The sequence below is a fragment of the Pituophis catenifer genome, unplaced genomic scaffold (assembly GCF_029215685.1).
Source record: "Pituophis catenifer annectens isolate HBS135680 unplaced genomic scaffold, rPitCat1.0.hap2 SCAF_6, whole genome shotgun sequence".
NCBI classification, from domain to species: Eukaryota; Metazoa; Chordata; class Lepidosauria; order Squamata; family Colubridae; genus Pituophis; species Pituophis catenifer.
Genome location: NW_027256886.1, coordinates 9,864,471 through 9,881,707, shown reverse-complemented (window position 1 = coordinate 9,881,707; position 17,237 = coordinate 9,864,471). Strand labels below are relative to the sequence as shown.

Sequence of the window (17,237 nt, the reverse complement as noted above, 5' to 3'; positions counted from 1 at the left end):
CAGAGTCGGGAACGACTAGCACATATGTGCGAGGGGAACCTTTACCTTTTTATACTGCACTGGTGAAACTACTCCTCAAATATTGCATACAGTTCTGGTCACCATAATACAAAAAAAGGTGTTGAGACTCTAGAAAGAGTGCAGAGAAGAGCAATAAAGATGATTAGGCAGCTGGGGGCTATGAGGAATGAATGCAGTAACTAGATATGTCTAGTCTAACAAAGAGAAGGATAGGGGTGACATGATAGCAGTCTTCCAATATTTGAGGAGCTGCCACAAAGAAGAGGGGGTCGACCTATTCTCCAAAGCATCTGAGGGCAAGACAAGAAGTACTAGATGGAAACTTATCAAAGAGAGATTCAATCTAGAATGAAGGAGAACTTTCCTGACAGTGAGAACAATTAATCAATGGAACACCTTGCCTTCAGAAGTTGTGGGTCCCCATCACTGGAGTGATTTGACAGTGATTTGTCTATGGTTTTCTGCTTGGGTGGGGGTTTGGACTTGAAGACCTCCAAAGTCCCTTCCAATTCTGTTATTCTGTTGATAATAATTGTTATCCCAAAAGTGCTTTCTCGACTGGACTTTGTTTTTCTTTGAGGACAATTCACTTCTCATCCAAGAAGCTTCTTTAGCTCTGATGGGTGAGAAGCGAAACATCCTCAAGGAAAAACAAAGTCTAGTTGCCTTTTGAAAAAGCTTTTGGGACAAGCGTGACCTGTATAACTGAGAATCTCCATAGACATTTAATAATGGTTACTTTTTCCTGACTGTAAACAAGTTTCGTTATAGCTTCATTACATGACTGTGGGCTGCAGCTACCCAACAAAACCTTTGCAGCTTTCCTTCCATGAACCCACTGCTTCTTCTGCCAGGGTCGCAGTCCCCTCAGCATCATTTGGTGACCTGCTCTGATTTTTAATCACCCACAACACCCTGACAAAATCCTAAGAGAACATATAAGCTGGAAACACAGGGAATAACAGCCCTGAGTTGCAAATCACCATTCCGCATCTAAAGATGGAGGCCTGAGCATCTGTCCTTCACTCTCCTGTCCCCTGATTTGAGAAACGCAGTAACTTCTGCAGTCATCACTATGAGCCTTTACCTCACATTGCTCATCATTTGCAGATAAAATCCAATTAAAAAGCCAGCTAACCCCCTCCATTTACATTTCAAAATCACCCTGTTCTCAGGCATCTTTAATTATTCATCCTGCCAATTAAAGTTATGTTCAGTTGACGCTTCCTGAGTCTCCACTCATCTTGCAACCAAATAATAATCTACATTCTATGCTTTGCATCAAAAACAATGTAGTAACCGAATATTGTACTAGGCCAGGGGTGTTAAACTCAAATTCATTGAGGGACGCATCAGGGTTGTGTTTGACCTTGAGGGGCTGGGATGGGCGTGGCCAGGGTGGGCGTGGCCAGTTCAATGTCACTCATGTTGGGAGCGCCTGTGGTGGCCTGAGCTCCCGAGCTCCGTTTTCGGCTGCAGTGGCCTCATGCAAGCTCGGTTTTCACTGGCAGAGGCACTGCAAGCCGTTCCTTTGCTGTTTCCAGGGCAGCCCCGCGGACCAAATCTAAGCACCCCACAGGCCAGATCCGACCCCCGGACCTTGAGTTTGACATCCCTGTACTAGGCAATATTCCACTGTGGTAAAATGCTGGTCATTATCTCGTTCTGATGGATAAAGAAGCAATAACCAAGTTAATACAAATCAAATGAAGGCAAATATACATGTCTCAGGATAATGTTGCAGGAGCCAATCTGGGTCAGTCACCAGAACCAGAGGTTCTGTCTTCCGAGCTTTCGGACTGGTGCTGGAGCCCATCTTCAGGGAATTTCTCCCTCACCAGAATGTATAATACAAGTATACAAATCTTAATACAAATCTTTTTTTTTTATTCGTGTCAGAAGCATTACAAACTATAGACAAATAACAGTCAGCACTGAGCAAGTAAAATAGGTATAAAATGGGTCATAAAAATATGTAAAATACGTAGGATTGAAACAAAATGACATTCGCCCAGTATCGGACCACATCAACAGTATTTTCTCTCGCCAACATGAGGTCTCCATACATGTTGAAGGACATTGTATCTACCAAAGCATATGTGAGACAGGTTGTTCGTCTCCACATTCACACACAAAATTGATGTTCAATGCAGTGATATTTACAGTTTATTTTTATTTTTTTATATTTTTATATGCTGCCCTTCTCCGGAGACTCAGGGCGGCTTACAATGCGTTAAGCAATAGCCTTCATACTTTTTTGTATATTTTATACAAAGTCAGTTTATTGCCCCCACAAACCGGGTCCTCATTTTACCTACCTTAGAAAGGATGGAAGGCTGAGTCGACCTTGAGCCTGGCGGGATTCGAACTTACAGTAATTGCAGGCAGCTGGATGTTAAATGCTGCCTTAGTAGGAGGCATTACCCTCCTACGCCACTCAGGCTCAATACAAGTTAATACAAATATCACTGAATTTAACTGTCATTTTTGCAAAGTGTTTTCAAAGGCTGTTCCACATATGTGATAAATGACATTAATTGGAGTGGTCCAACTTACTATAAATTTATCAGGTGGGGTTCTTGCTGAGAACAGGCCAGGTTTATTCTAACTTTATCATGAAATTGCCATTTTAGCAATTTAAATGGTTTTAGCTGAACTCTAGGATTATTCCATCACTAGGTGATCATGTCTGAATACTCCATGATGGAAACATTTAACCAAGTACCTGGATCTTGTCATAAATATTACAATACCCTTACCTAGATTTGTGCTTGTTACATTACAAACTTAAAAGATACTGTATTTTTTCTAGTCAAAGTATAGTCAGCCAAGAAATGTGTAGGGTTTTTTTTTTTTCTCATCTTATTAAAGACTGGGTAACTTATTAATTATTGTCAAGGCCTGTTCTGTTTTCCAATGATCAAATAAAGTTTATTCCCAATTAAATGTGTTTTGCATCAGGTGGGCTGCAGAAAATCCCATGCTATTGTGGTCGTGGTGTGGGTGATAAGATTCAGATGACTTCATGGTTGAAAACTGCAACCCCGCTGGGCATATTTGTCCTTTTACTTGATTTGGCCAAGCATTTGTTTTCTCTCCGTAACTTGTCATGTTTCCATATTTGTGACACTTAAAATGATTGAAGAGAAGAACATTTTGAGGTTCAAGGAATATGCCTGGGCATCTAAAAAAAAGCAAGACTGTCAAATTATTACTGTGCATCCAGGGTCAAAAATGACCCAGCTGTATCACTGTTGTCCATCCCTCTTTCTTTGCCAGTGTTTGGACAGAAGAGACCCAGTGCACACTCCTCAACATCTCTATCACGGAAACCTTTAACTGCTCGTTCAGCTGTGGTCCGGAGTGCTCCAAAAACTCTCAGTACCCCTGCTTACAGGTCTATGTCAATGTTTCCTCTTCAGGGCAAAAGTACCTACTTTACCACACAGAAGAAACCATCAAGATTAATTCTGAGGTAAGAATATCATCCGTTGTCAAAAGAAATGCACTCTTTGTGGTATGGGAGGGATGAGATTCGGGGTGTTCCATTTTTTGAGTCATTGCTGTCCAGATTCATGGAATCTGATTGTCCTGTGTGCAATTTAATCCCTAGCTGTGTTTATTTTATTTCTGATTGAAATGTCTAGTCCTCCTGGCTTTATACACCATGAAAAATAGAGAAGGCATACAATATCTGAGCTGCAAAACTCCAATCAACCATTGAATGACAGTAGTGTTTATGTATTTCTTTGCTGTGATTTAGTGGTTCCCCAAAGGGTAGCATTAAATATCTATATTTGTGGAATCCTTGGTGTTCTCTGAGCTTGGTTGTTTTCTTGCAGACATTTCATCATGATGATGTTACCTAGTCAGGTAATGAAATGTCTGCAAGAAATATATATGTCAGTTTTGGAAGACAGTTCCTAACTGCCACATATTTTAGCCTGGGAACTTGGGAGAAGGGTTTTGTTGGAGCGGTAGAAAGTTAGTCATAACAACATTCAGTATTGAGGGACAAATTTGCCTGCATCTGCTGGAGACCTGCCTGGAGATTGTATCCAGTTGAATGTGAAGAGTTGATTGGACTATGTCCGTGATGGCGAACCTACGGCATGGGTGCCACAGGTGGCACGTGGAGCTATATTGGTGGGCACGTGAGCTCAGCTCCGGCATACATGCATGCATCAGCCAGTTGATTTTTGGGCCTTCTGGGCCCACCAGAAGTCAAGAAACACGCTGTTTCCGGTCTCCGGAGGGCCTCTGGGGAGGGTGTGGAAGGCCATGTTTGCCCTTCCCAGGCTCCTAGAAAGTCTCTGGAGCCTGGGGAGAGCAAAAAATGGGCCTACTGGGCCCACGTGCCATTAAGTGCCAAAAGCAGGGGGAACATGGGGGGGACGGGGCGTATAGAATTATGGATGTGGACACACGTGCGTGTAAACACCCACCTCCCCGCACTCCCCCCACTTTTGGCACACAACGGCAAAAAGGTTAGCCATCACTGGACTATGTGATGACCTTGTGGCTGTGGGGCAGGGCTGTGAACTGTTAGCTGGGTGGAGAAAACCTGGAAGGTTTCAGATTCAGGTTTTCCCAGATGTGCCACCATGACATCTCTAATAAATTGGAACTTTGAGGAACCTCAGGCCTTGGGGTTTTTATTTCGTTGGGGGTGTTCCTTGGAACCCTCACAATATATATAGGATATACATATAGAACAGGGGTGTCAAACTGGATTTCATCAATTTCAGCATTGTAGTTCTCCACCGCGGGCCGGCCAGAGGGGAGATGGGACAGCTACGGGGGAGATGGGATGGCCACATGGACGGCCTCTGACAGTACTTTGCCAGCCAAACCGGGCTGCACGGGGGCTGCACACAGCCCCCCATGCCCCGTTTTGGCCAGCAAAGTGCTGATGGAGGCCATCCAGTCTGAAAACAGGCCACACAGGCAGCTCCCCCCATGCCCCATTTTGACTGCCAGAGGCACCGCCGGCTGGTCCTTTGCTATTTCCAGGCCAGCCCCACGGGCCAGATTTAAGCACCTCGCAGGCTGGCTCCTGCCCACAGGCCTTGAGTTTGACATCCCTGATATAGAATATAGAAGTATAGTCAGCCTCATCCTAGAGATTTAGACTAGGTGGTGTTCCAGAAATAAACAAGAAGAGAAGGGGAAAAGGTGTTCTATAGAGAGCGTGAATACATATATTGCACATCTGAACTCTTTAACTCATCTTTTCCTGGGCTCACACAACTTTTGATTCAAGGAAGTACCTAGACAAATCATCTCTTCCTCTTTAAACCCAGATCACATGCCAGCCCTAATATAACACCCTAATAATATAGGCTTGTCCATTTAAAAAAAAAAATCCAAAAATTAAAAAAAACTTGTCTTCTATAATCCCTTATCTAACCTTGCAGCAAAGTCCCCCCTCCCCTTTGCTAACCCACACGGGGGCTCATGTATCACACTAAATTATAAATACATCATTAGATTTCAGCTTCTGTATTTTGTGAAGCAAGTCATTATAGTTTATAAACCATAAGTAGCCTAGATTGATGTATGGGCAGAGCCACTGTGGTTTATTCCACAAGGCATGATTAAGCAAACCATTAGTGTGATGCATGAAAGGAAGGCTAAGTTGATTCAAATAAATTTGGTAAGTGCTTTACACAAAGTCAGATCAATGCTTTGTCCAGCTCATAAGTGCCTTTAGGTGGACTGGCAACACTTCTGCAGACCTGATGTCCATTCAAAGATGCTAGATCAGGTGTCGGCAACCCACGGCTCCAGAGCCGCATGCAGCTCTTTTGTCCCTCTGCTCCCTATTGGGTGATCCCACCACTGGCTGGACATGCCCCTCACTCTCCCCTCCTAGTCACTCCTCACCTGGTTTAAGAAGGTAAGGGCGATGGCAGGGGATAGAGACTCACTTCATATTCCAGAGCAGGAGCAAAGGCACAGATTTCCTCCGCCTTCTGCGTTCCCACCCCGCACTGAAGCAAACCAAACAAGCCTCCTAAGCAGTCCTGCCGAGCCCGCTTGTAAACTCTGCCGAGCATGGCTCCAAACATTCAGCTCCTGTGTCCCTCCTGGCTCCATCCCTCCTGGCGCCCACCTCCACCCAGATGGCTGATCCCTCCCTCCTGGAACAAGGGGGCATCCACCCGCCGGCCTCTGCCCGCTTCTTGCCACTGCCATCTGGCCCCCTCTGCCCAGGAGGTCCTGTGCTACCATCTTGTCGGCTGGCAGGGAACGCAGTGGTGCCAGCAGCTGGAGCCTTCCCAGGGCTGAGTGAGGAGACCCTGCTGGGGCTCCACACAAGCCGCAGCAGCCGCATGAGCCCCTGAGCAGTGCCTCTGTCAGGCTAACCTCTATATCTGCGTATAGAGGTTAGCCAGCACCATTGCAGCGGTGGCGATGGGAAAGTGCACGCCCTGCCTGCTCCGCTCTCACTGGCCAAAGATCGGGCTCTGCGCCACTGCCTCCCAGCTGGAGGGCCACGATTGTTTGCTTGCTTGCTGGCCGAAGAGCTGCTCTTGGGCTGCCCGGGCCCCTGCCAGGGGGAAAAGAGGGAGAGGGAAGGGGGGTGTCTCCCCGACAGAATCTGGGTTGGAGTTGCCTTATTTTGTGTGGATCTCCAACACTTGGCTTTGCCTGCCAGCCTCCACTCCCCCTCCACAACCCAAATGGTTGGATTCACACAAACATGAAGCTGGGCAGGAGAGCATGGATGGATGGATGGATGGATTGATAAGACAGAGAGAGACAGAGACACACAGAGAGAGCGCGCGCAGAGAGCAGAGAGAGAAAGAGAGTATCTCTCTGAGAGGCAGAGAGAGAGAAAGAGAGGCGGAGAAAGAGAAAGAGAGCAGACAGAGAGACAGAGAGATAGAAAGAGAGTATCTCTGCGAGGCAGAGAAAGAGAGAAAAAGAGAGAGAGAGAAAGAGAGCAGAGAGCAGACAGAGAGAGACAGAGCGAGCAGAGAGAGAGAGAGAGAATCTCTCTGAAAGGCAGAGAAAGAGACAGAGCAGAGAGCAGAGAGAGAAAGAGAGAGACAGAGAGATAGAAAGAGAGGCAGAGACAGAGAGACAGATACCCGTTTCCCACAGAAAAGAAAACACCAGGAGGCACAAAACCTGGGTAGGCGTGGCTATCACAGTCATTGTGACTGCGGGGGAGTGAATGACTTCGAGTTGGCCATGCTCCCCCAGGTTTTGTGGCTCCCGGTGTTTTCTTTTCTGTGGGAAACGGGTCCAAATGGCTCTTTGAGTGTTTAAGGTTGCAGACTCCTGTGCTAGATGCACACTAGGAACTTTTTTTTTCCTCAGAAAGTACCCTTGGGAACATGAGCTACACCTTTTATGCTGAAAATATAATGGGAGTTACAAATACTGAAATTCACACCTTTTATGGACTGCGTGGACAGCTATGTCATATTATTCTGCACGTCACATTTCCAGTCTGTTGTTTGCAGTTTTTCCTCCAGATGGCCATTTGTCTTTTTGTGCATGTGTAAAGGGGCACTGGAGGTCCTTTGATTTTGCATGGATGGCATTGACGGAAACTATCTGTTCATTATCTGCTTTCAGTCACACAATGATACAAAAGTCCTTGCTACATAGACAGCTAATTGCTTGAGATAGGGCAAAATCAGAAGCCCAGTCCCTCTGATTGTCAGCAGATGTATAATTGCTGCTGTCAAGCATAACAGATTTGTGCATCGGTCTGATGCTTTTTGTTTCTTTGTGAGACATTGTTGTCATACACAAAAAGAGACCGGTTCTATTTCAGCAATCACTCTGTGAGCTGGGAAATGCTGACAGCTTTCGTATGCAATGAGCTTGGTCCAAGCACACCAGGGTTCTCAGTGCCTCTGGCCATGTGATGTTAGGGTCATAGCTGTCTTCTCCAAATAGTGCTCTTCAGATGAGTTGTATTACAACCTCTACCATTCTTGTCCCGCCTAGGCTGGTGAATTGCAGAGATTGTAGGCCTAGCATGGTGTTTCTCAACCTTGTTGTGGCTCCGTTGCCTGAGCCTGGGCTATTGACAGATGTAGACTCTGAGAGTGAGGGAGAGGAGTTGGCAAGGCCTCCCTCTCCAGGACCCTCCTCTCTGGCAATGCCTCCGGAGGACACCGAAGGCCAAAAGATAGGCTCAGAGCCAAGCACGTCCCCACAGCCATAGGTGGACAGCGACAAAGAAGATAAGTGTTGGCTGGACCCTCAGCAGAGGCGCAGGGAGAAGCGTGTGCAGAAGAGGGGAAGGCGTGCCAGAGATTAACTGATTCACTGGACCACACCCCACAGGGTATAAATGTGGGTGTGGTGGCCAGTTCAGTTTGTGACGAGCAAAAACTGGAAATAATCCATGATCTCTGCATTACTGGACTTTGCCTGCTTTATCGGACTGCATTTGGATTAATCCTTGTATTGTTGAAACTCTGCCTGTTTTATCGGAATGCTTGCGGTCTAATCTTTGTTTTCTGTGAGTAAAGTCTGAATTGGCAGCTAGCCACTGGGTTGCTGCCAGCTTTATCTTCAAAGAGTTTTGTCGTGTGGCTTATTAACTCCGGGCCGTTTGTGGGGGTGCGTGTGTGGTACGGGGACAGAACAAACCTCAGCAACTTTAAGATATGTGGACGTCAAGTCCCAGAATTCCCCTAGCCAGCATGCTGATCCCGCACACTTAGGAGACACTAAGAGAATTTGGGAAGATTTCTGCTGTTCTCTCCATAGTCCCCGGCTTCTGCTGCTGACCCTCCACACAGCCCAATACTTCTGCCTAGTTGTAAGACAGATCCAAATTCTCCATGAGAACTAAAAGAAAGAATGAGGTTAAATTCTAGAAATGGCAGGTGGTGTGGAGAAAGCTAGACTAACCTTTAGTAGCACAGTGGATGATTGTTCTGACCCAGCTCCCCAAACCCGACAAACCCTCTGAAGTGAACTCAAAGATTCCTTTAATTAGGAGTGCCAGCAGTCCCGACAAAAAGCTTCTCTCTCACCGCAGGCTAACAAGTCCGTCCGTCAGGAAGATGAATAGTTGTCTGCCACATCTATTCATCTCCGCCCCCTGCCTTTTATCCCCAGAGCTAGGGTGAGGCTTTGCTAGTAGCGGTGGCTCTTCCTTCCCAAGGATCGGCACACAGATTTCCACTGTTCTTCTCTCCTCTGCCTTCTGCGTATCCACGTGTCAGGCATTGGACCCAGCTGTTCTCCTCTTCCTCATCAGCCACCTCCAGACCTGGGGGCTGTTGACTCTCCATCTGAGGGCTGATGGACGGCCCAAGCTCCGCCTCTGTCTCTCTCTCTGCCAGCTCCATTCCCTCTTCCCCCTTGGAGCTCTCAGATTGCCTTGATGCTGACCCTGACTCCCACGCCTCCTCCTCCTCTGATTCGGCTGCTGGAGGGGCTGGCAGTAAACAGGCCACAACAGTGACAGCCTCTTGCTAAAAAGTATAACATGCCAGGAAGACATAACCAGAAGATGATAGGTCCTTGATGGCAAACCTATGGCACGCGTGCCAGAGCCCTCTCTGTGAGCATGCGTGCCATCACCCCAGCTCAGCCAGCTGGTCATTGGGTTTCTGGTGCTCTGGCACACACATGGACGCTCCTTCCGGTTTGGGCACTCAATGCCTAAAATGTTCGCCATCACTGGGATAGGTTATGGGCAAATTGTTGGCCACTATTGAGAAACATCATTTCTCTGCTACAGACAAGCATGAAAATTTATGGTTCAAGAAAAGCAAATGTTATTGCTGGATGAATGGTCTGCTCCAAAGAAGGAGAAATTATGGCATCCAAATGCTTTTTTTAAAAAGCATATTTATATCACGGTCAGTCATAAGTGGAAAACTATTCACTGTGTTGGCAATTTCAACTGAAAAAAAAAAGAAAAAAAGATGGCTAGGAAACTCCATCATGCTGCCAGTTTTACAGACAGCTTCCTAATTAGGACTATTTAAGAGAAAAACTACACCTGGTTGCCCATACTATCTAACCAGGCCCTTAGCTATTCCGCTACATTAGCTGTCCAAATCTCAAATCAGTTTTGGCTATGTATATTCACAATTTAATCCTCCCAGTAGTCACTTCCTTTGAATCTAACACAGGTATAGCCATTTTGCCTTCAGGATAAGGTGATTTTACAGATTATGCTCACCTTGCTAAGATTTTTTTTCTTTTTCCCTTTTTTTTCCTTTCTTGCTTGGACATACTGTTGTGCAAACTGAATTGCAAGTCGGTGTTACTAATGCAGTGTCCCTTGATGGTAATACTTGCCTTTCAGTCTTTGAATGGAATTAAAATATTTGTTGCTTTCATATTACTGAGACAAATCAGCTTTGAGATGGAATTGCTCTGTATAGCAGGAGACAACCGGAGGAGGAGGAGGAGGAGGAGGAGGAGGAGGAGGAGGAGGAGGAGGAGGAAATGGTTAGCAGCAATCAGAGTAGATTAATGATGTTCCTAAACTCCTTCAGGCACTGATAACCAATTTTCAGAGTTGAAAGATGCATGGGACTGGCTCTCTATTAGCTAGATTCTAATACACAATCTACCTTCTCTTACAAAGTGGGGGTACCGATGTTATATTAAGTCATGCCTCCCTGTACTGAATTTTACATGATTTCCATCACCATCCCCCGGGAGGGAACCTCATTCAAGGGGGCATGAAGTAATGCAATTTCCATCTCTCTCTCAGAGCTGAAGGGAAGCTGAACTGAATATATCGTTCAGATAGATTCTATACATCAGTTCTGTCAAGTTCAGGAAATTAGGAGTCAAGGCAGTTCAAACGAATAGAGGTTTATTGCTTGCTAACACTCTCTACAAGAATCTGAGCTACTAACGGTCAAAGCAAATTGGCAATATATAAGCATCAATGGAATTCCAGATGGGACTTAAAAATCTTGTGGGCCCAAAGAGACTCATGACCGATGATGCGTTTGACCCCTCCTTTGGACTTATCCTGGTCATCTCCTACATGTTCCTGCAACACTGCTGAACAGCAGAATCTGGATTGCTCCTATAGTTAATGTATTTTATCTAAGGTGCAAGGAATTGTGTGTTAATTCCTGCCTGTGAACCCCATAGAATAGCATCAGTCTGAAGATTTCTAGTAAGAAGGGAGCGAATCAGGTAGGGCCTCCATGGTCAATGTTACTATTAAGGAAGAGTGAAATTGATGCTCAGGTAGCTGATTTAAGAAGTCACGAAAAGGTATTTCTTCATGTGTTTTGGTGTTTGAGGGTTCCTCTAGTAACAGGAACTTCAGAGTCTTGTAATTTGGCTTGGCCATGCGAACCATGCCCATTAAATTAGGGATACCCTCTGCAGTTCTGTCTTGAGAGAAAAAACATTTGAGCCAATCTGGGGGGAGGGGAGTGATTTCACACAATGCTCTATTATGATTTTTTAAATTTATTTATTTATATGCCGCCCTTCTCCGGAGACTCAGGGCGGCTTACAATGTGTTAAGCAATAGCCTTCATACTTTTGTATATTTTATACAAAGTCAACTTATTGCCCCCACAAACCAGGTCCTCATTTTACCTACTTTAGAAAGGATGGAAGGCTGAGTCAACCTTGAGCCTGGTGAATTGCAGTAATTGCAGGCAGCTGGAAGCTAAATACTACCTTTAACTGTAGCATTAGTCTGCTGCGCCACTCAAGCTCCTGCAAGTATATCCCTCTGTAATCATAAATCTATGCTCATATTCTTGTAGTTCTCTATTAACTTGCTCTATGCAGGGGAATCCATTTAGAATGGTCACTCAGAGAAGAGTTATGAAAAATAAAATGACAATTCTGTGCAGCGTCTGACAGGGCCAACCAGCCCAGTTCATTCAGATCCATAATGTCATAGAGCAGGGGTCAGTAACCTGCGGCTCTGGAGCCGCATGTGGCTCTTTTACCCCTCTGCTGTGGCTCCCTGTCATTCAAAATATGCGTCATAACCGCCAATGTGCAACACCCACTGGCACGAAATTTATTGAGCTTTTCAACCCCGGGAGGCCAACCATGGATAAATCCAAGAAAAGAAAAGTTTTGGAAGAAAACAGAACATTTAATTCAACTACATATGCTAGTTTTGTGAGCGCTCAAGAAATAGTCAGGTACGCGAAGGGTTTTGTGACTCCCGGTATTTTCTTTTCTGTGAGAAACTGGTCCAAATGGCTCTTTGAATGTTTAAGGTTGCAGACCCCTGTCATAGAGGATGTAAAGAAAGTAAAAAGTTTTTTTTTAAAAAAGAAAAGATACCCATCTCTCCTCTGGAGGGAAGTCCAGGGAGAATTAACCATGTTGTCTGTCACACTGAGAAACTTATAATCACCCACTTCAACTTTTGCATCATCTTCTCTATCCGCAGCGCTGACAACACTGCAAATGAACTAATTTATTTTTATTCATTTATTTACATCCTGCCTTTATTACTTTTACAAATAACTCAAAGCGGCAAACATAGAACACACCTTCCTCCTCCTATATGCCCACCACAATAACCTTGAGAGTTTTTGCTGTTGTGTCTAATAGAGAGTGGCTGGTCCAAGATCACCCAGCTGGCTTTCATGGCTATGGTGGGATTAACAGATTAACAGAGTTGGATGGGACTTCGTAGGTCATCTAGTCCAACCCCCCACCCAAGCAGGAGACCCTTAAACACTCAAAGGTCCTAACCGGAAGCCCCCATTCACTTCTGGAGCCGACCGGAAGTCCGGTTCCCCCATCATAGAATCTCCTCCTAGTGCAGCATCCTTTTTCCTTTACCTGTCCTAACCGAAAGCCCAATCAATTGTGGAGCCGACTAGCAACAGGGAGCCACAGCAGAGGGATGAAAGAGCCACATGCGGCTCCAGAGCTGCGGGTTGCCGACCCCTGATCTATTCCATTAAACCAAATGCCATCCTTTCCACATTCGACGTAGGAAAAAAGACACTCCTGCCCCCCCTGGTTGTCACTTTATTCCCAATTTTAAAGAAGCAGTCTCGGAGCCAGTGATGTCGCTGACATTGTTGGAGAAATAGTGATACATCCCCAAATATTAGTAGCGGCAATCCACAAAAGTCAACATGAAGTCTTTTCTGCTCATTGATCACACCATCTTCAGGTGCCTAAGTGCTGAACTCTACAGCTCATTTTTGCCTCTTGCAGTCACACTGGCAGAAGAATGCATTTTGACCTTCATGAATGAAGGAGCGAGCATTTAAGACCTGCTAATCTAATGGGACTCTTCTTCCTTTAGCCGCCGTGTCAGTTTTTACAAGAAATTCATTCATTCCTACCGAAATATCTCTCTTACAGACTTTGGTTGGTTTATGCTTGGCGTCAGAGAGGAATAAATCTCTGCTTTGCTATTGCTCTGGGAGGAATACTGGTTCTTCCGTTGTTTTATAGGCTTCTCCAGATTCTTCTCTGAACTTGTTTTTTAACTGTCCAAAAGTGTCTCATTAGCCGGAGACTGCGCTTGATTGATTAAGATTCGAGGAGACCAAAATTGCATTTTGGTTTACATACAGTCTCTAAATCCAGTTTGTTCCTCAAACAAGAAGTATGAGAGTGAATATGAATGAATAACCCTTCCTGTTTTTCATATGGAGCCTACCAAGGCTTTCATGGAGCCTTGGTAGTACAGTGGTCTAGAGCACCCTGTTATTAAGACCAGCTGCCTGCAATTACTGCAGGTTCGAATCTCGCCAGGCTCAAGGTTGACTCAGCCTTCCATCCTTTCTAAAGGCATTAATATAGTGAATGCTCTAGATTGGGGTAGGATGTGTCCCTCAGACATATTCCTTGTGTTATCACAATTCTTGCCTGACCTGATTTGCACGGGGGATTATTTTTAGAACCTAGAAAATAGAATCATAGGGCAGAAATGTCTCTGAGGTCATCTAGTCTAACCCCCTCCCCTCTTCAAGGCAGGTTACACCATCCCAGTCAAATGGTTGTCCGATCTACTCTTGAAAACTTCCATTGATAGAGCGCTCACAACCCCAAGAGGCAAGCTATTCCATTGATAAATTGTTCTCACTGTCAGAAAATTTATCCTTACTTCTAGGTTGGATCTCTCTTTACCAAACTTCTACCTACCTACCAAACTTCTTTGGCCTGCCCTCTGGTGCTTTGGAGAATAACTCAATCTCCTCTTCTCTGTTTAACTGCCCCTCAAGTACTGAAAGACAGTTAACATGTCCCCCCATCTCTAATCCTTCTCTTTGATAGGCTAGCTTGGTGATGGCGAACCTATGGCACGCGTACCACAGGTGGCATGCAGCACCCTCTCTGTTGGCACGCGAGCCGTCACCACTGGTGGGATTCAAGTAATTTAACAACTGGTTTTCTGTCCTAATGATTTCTTCCAACAACCAGTTTGCCAAACTGCTCAGAAAGTTAACAACCGGTTCTCCCGAAGTGGTGAGAACTGGCTGAATCCTACCACTGGCCATCACCCCAGTTCAGCTCTGCCACGCATGTGCATGTGCCTCCCACCAGCCAGCTGGTTGTCAGGTCTCTGTCGTGCATGTGTGGGGGGTGGCAGGGGGGTGAGGCACATGCAGGGGTGGGGCATGTGCTGGGGCATGTACATGCATGGGGGCACATGCGAGGCATGTTGCATTTTGGGGGTTCGGGTGCATGTGCGCACTTTGGACACTCAGTCCGGAAAAGGTTAGCCATCACTGAGCTAGCTAGACATGCCTACAGTAGCTCTCTCAACCTTTCATCACATGAGTTAACCTCCAGACTCTTCATCATCTTTGTTGCTCTTCTCTACACACTTTCTAGGGTCTTAGCATCTTTTTTTTTTAATTGTAATGACCAGAACTGTGCACAGTATTCCCAAGTGTGATGTCACTTAGTGTGTTATAAAGCAGTTGTCAAGATTGAATTCGCTTATGCTTCCTGTGAATATTACCATCTTTCAACTTGCCAAAGAACTGGTGGGAGGGAAGGGGAAGAGGGAATGCAGAGGCTCCAGACTTCAACGATGAGAGCCAAGCACCTACCAAAGACACAGTTGCAAGTGTCGGCCAAGACATGAACTGTTCTCAAAAGAAAAGAACGATTCATAATTAGACAATGTGACTTGTCCAGTGGGAGGAGGGGAGAACTCTATTCTTTAACTATGTAGAGTTGCGCTGGAAAAGTTAGAGCTGGTTTTGCATTCTTCAGTGCTGAAATGATATACTCAATAAAGTTTTGCTTTTGGGATTTCAAAGTTTCTGAAAACATCTACGTTTGTTGGGTTCGTTAGTTGGACCGTTGACAGCAGTATTATCCCTTCTTGTGATTTTAATGATATCCTTCTGTTGATGCAGCCCAGGACTTTTGGCTGAACTCGCAATTGCAGCACATTGCTAGTTCATACTTTAGCTGTGGTCCACCTATTTAAATATACTATTGTTTCCAACGTGCTATTTCAATAAAGAGCATGTTGGAAAACACAATATATTTGTAGCAATGCATTGAGGCTTCATTAAGGTCTCACTAGATGCTTCACTAGTTCATCTTCATGGGTGTCTTTTGATTGGCCATTTCCACCAAGGCAGCCATTTTGTTGACAGGCAGATTGCCCTAGAGGAAACATTTTGAGCCTCATGTTCTCAACATTCTAGATGAGCCTCTCTCAAAAGTGGTTTTGTATTTAGACCTAGAATGATTATTGAAACTAAGCAGATTTGAACTACAACACTTTTGATCAGAAAAGATACCAAAACTCCATTTAAGAGCAGACTATATTTACAGTGGTACCTTGGAGAAAGAAGATTTATGGGCAGCAAAATTCTAATACCCTTTTTGGTCAATCTAAGTAAATTAAGAATTGTGTTATGTACGTAATGTGCTTTCAGTTTCTATGTATAATGTATCATTAGAATTGCCAACGTTTTGCACTATTGCCTTGACGACTCCGAAAACCCAGATAAAAGGTATGTCTACCATTGAAATCACTCCCTGAAATGAAATGTGTACATGGGACATGTTGTGTGCGCAGTTCCCACATTGGGTAGTCATGATGTCTAATGACTATAAAAAGTACAGTCCAACACATTGTGAGGATAGTTGTTAGGAAAGGAGGGATTAGCAATTCTTCATAACAGTATCATTTTCAGAAAATTTTTTAAAAATGATATTTAGTTTTAACTATAGTTAAAATGACAGATGTGATTGGCGTGGTGGCCTAGTGGTGAAGCCGCTCACCTCCCATTTGAGGGTTGAGGGTTCAATCCTAGGTAGTGGCAGATATTTCACTCCCAGGGGGCAATGAAAAAAAATATGCTGTGAACTCCATATGGTATCAGGAAGGGCATCCAGCCAGTAAATTCTCATTTACTGGTCACCACAACTCTACCCCAAATTAAGTTATTATAGGGTCATAAAAAGGAGTTAAAATGAGAGGTATCAGTTAATATCTTGCTTGAAATGAAACGTTCGAAGCTTTTGTTCATCTCAGAATGCATTATCTTTCCCTTTTTTTAATTTGTCTTTTTCCATCCCTACAGTGTTCTTATATACCCAAGTGTGGAAAGAACTTTGAAGAATCTTTGTCCCTTGTGAATGTCGTCATGGAAAACTTCAAGAAGTATCAACACTTTACCTGTTTCTGTGACCCAGAAGGCATTCAAAAGAATGTGTTGCTAACCAAACTTTACAGTTCCAATGTGCTGTTCCACTCACTCTTTTGGCCAACATGTATGATGATAGGTGGACTTGTCATTGTTGCCATGGTCAAGTTGACCCAATACTTGTCTCTTCTTTGTGAAAGGATCCAACGAATCAACAGATAGGAGCAACCCCTAGCTTCTAGGATTTGACTTACCGCTGAAATACTGTTGTTTTTTTCCATTCTTCACCAAAGAACCTTAAGTTTGTAACGTTTCTGTTCTAAGTTCCTTATATTTTTATGAAGTAGAGCAATAATGAAAAAGGCTGTTCTATATGCAACTGTGATGATATTCTTATGCAGACAATGAGAGAGGGAATTATGGTTTGCATTGGCCATCTATATGATCTTGATTTATGCTGCAACTTATTTTTTTTCTCTTCTTCTTCCTCCACCTCCTTCTCTTTTTTCTTTTTCTACAGCCAAAACAGGGCTCAGTGTGATCCTTTGCCAAGCCTTGTTAATGATTGAATCATCATCTCAGCACAAATCTGTTTTGGAAAGTCCTCCAGCCTGGTCACATGTCTTCATGTGGACCATTTAAGTTCCACAT

The 17,237-nt window shown here is 44.6% G+C and overlaps 1 protein-coding gene across 2 annotated transcripts in view; it reads left to right on the top strand.

Moving 5' to 3' along the window:
* The window catches only part of KCNMB2 (potassium calcium-activated channel subfamily M regulatory beta subunit 2), a 48,354-nt gene extending 31,546 nt beyond the window's left edge, over positions 1-16,808 (top strand). For both annotated transcript variants that reach the window (XM_070945806.1, XM_070945807.1), the window contains exons 3-4: positions 3,301-3,496; positions 16,524-16,808. In XM_070945806.1, the coding sequence (XP_070801907.1) occupies positions 3,301-3,496; positions 16,524-16,808 (481 nt within the window). The remainder of the gene's footprint in view (positions 1-3,300; positions 3,497-16,523) is intronic.
* The last annotated feature ends 429 nt before the right edge of the window (positions 16,809-17,237 follow it).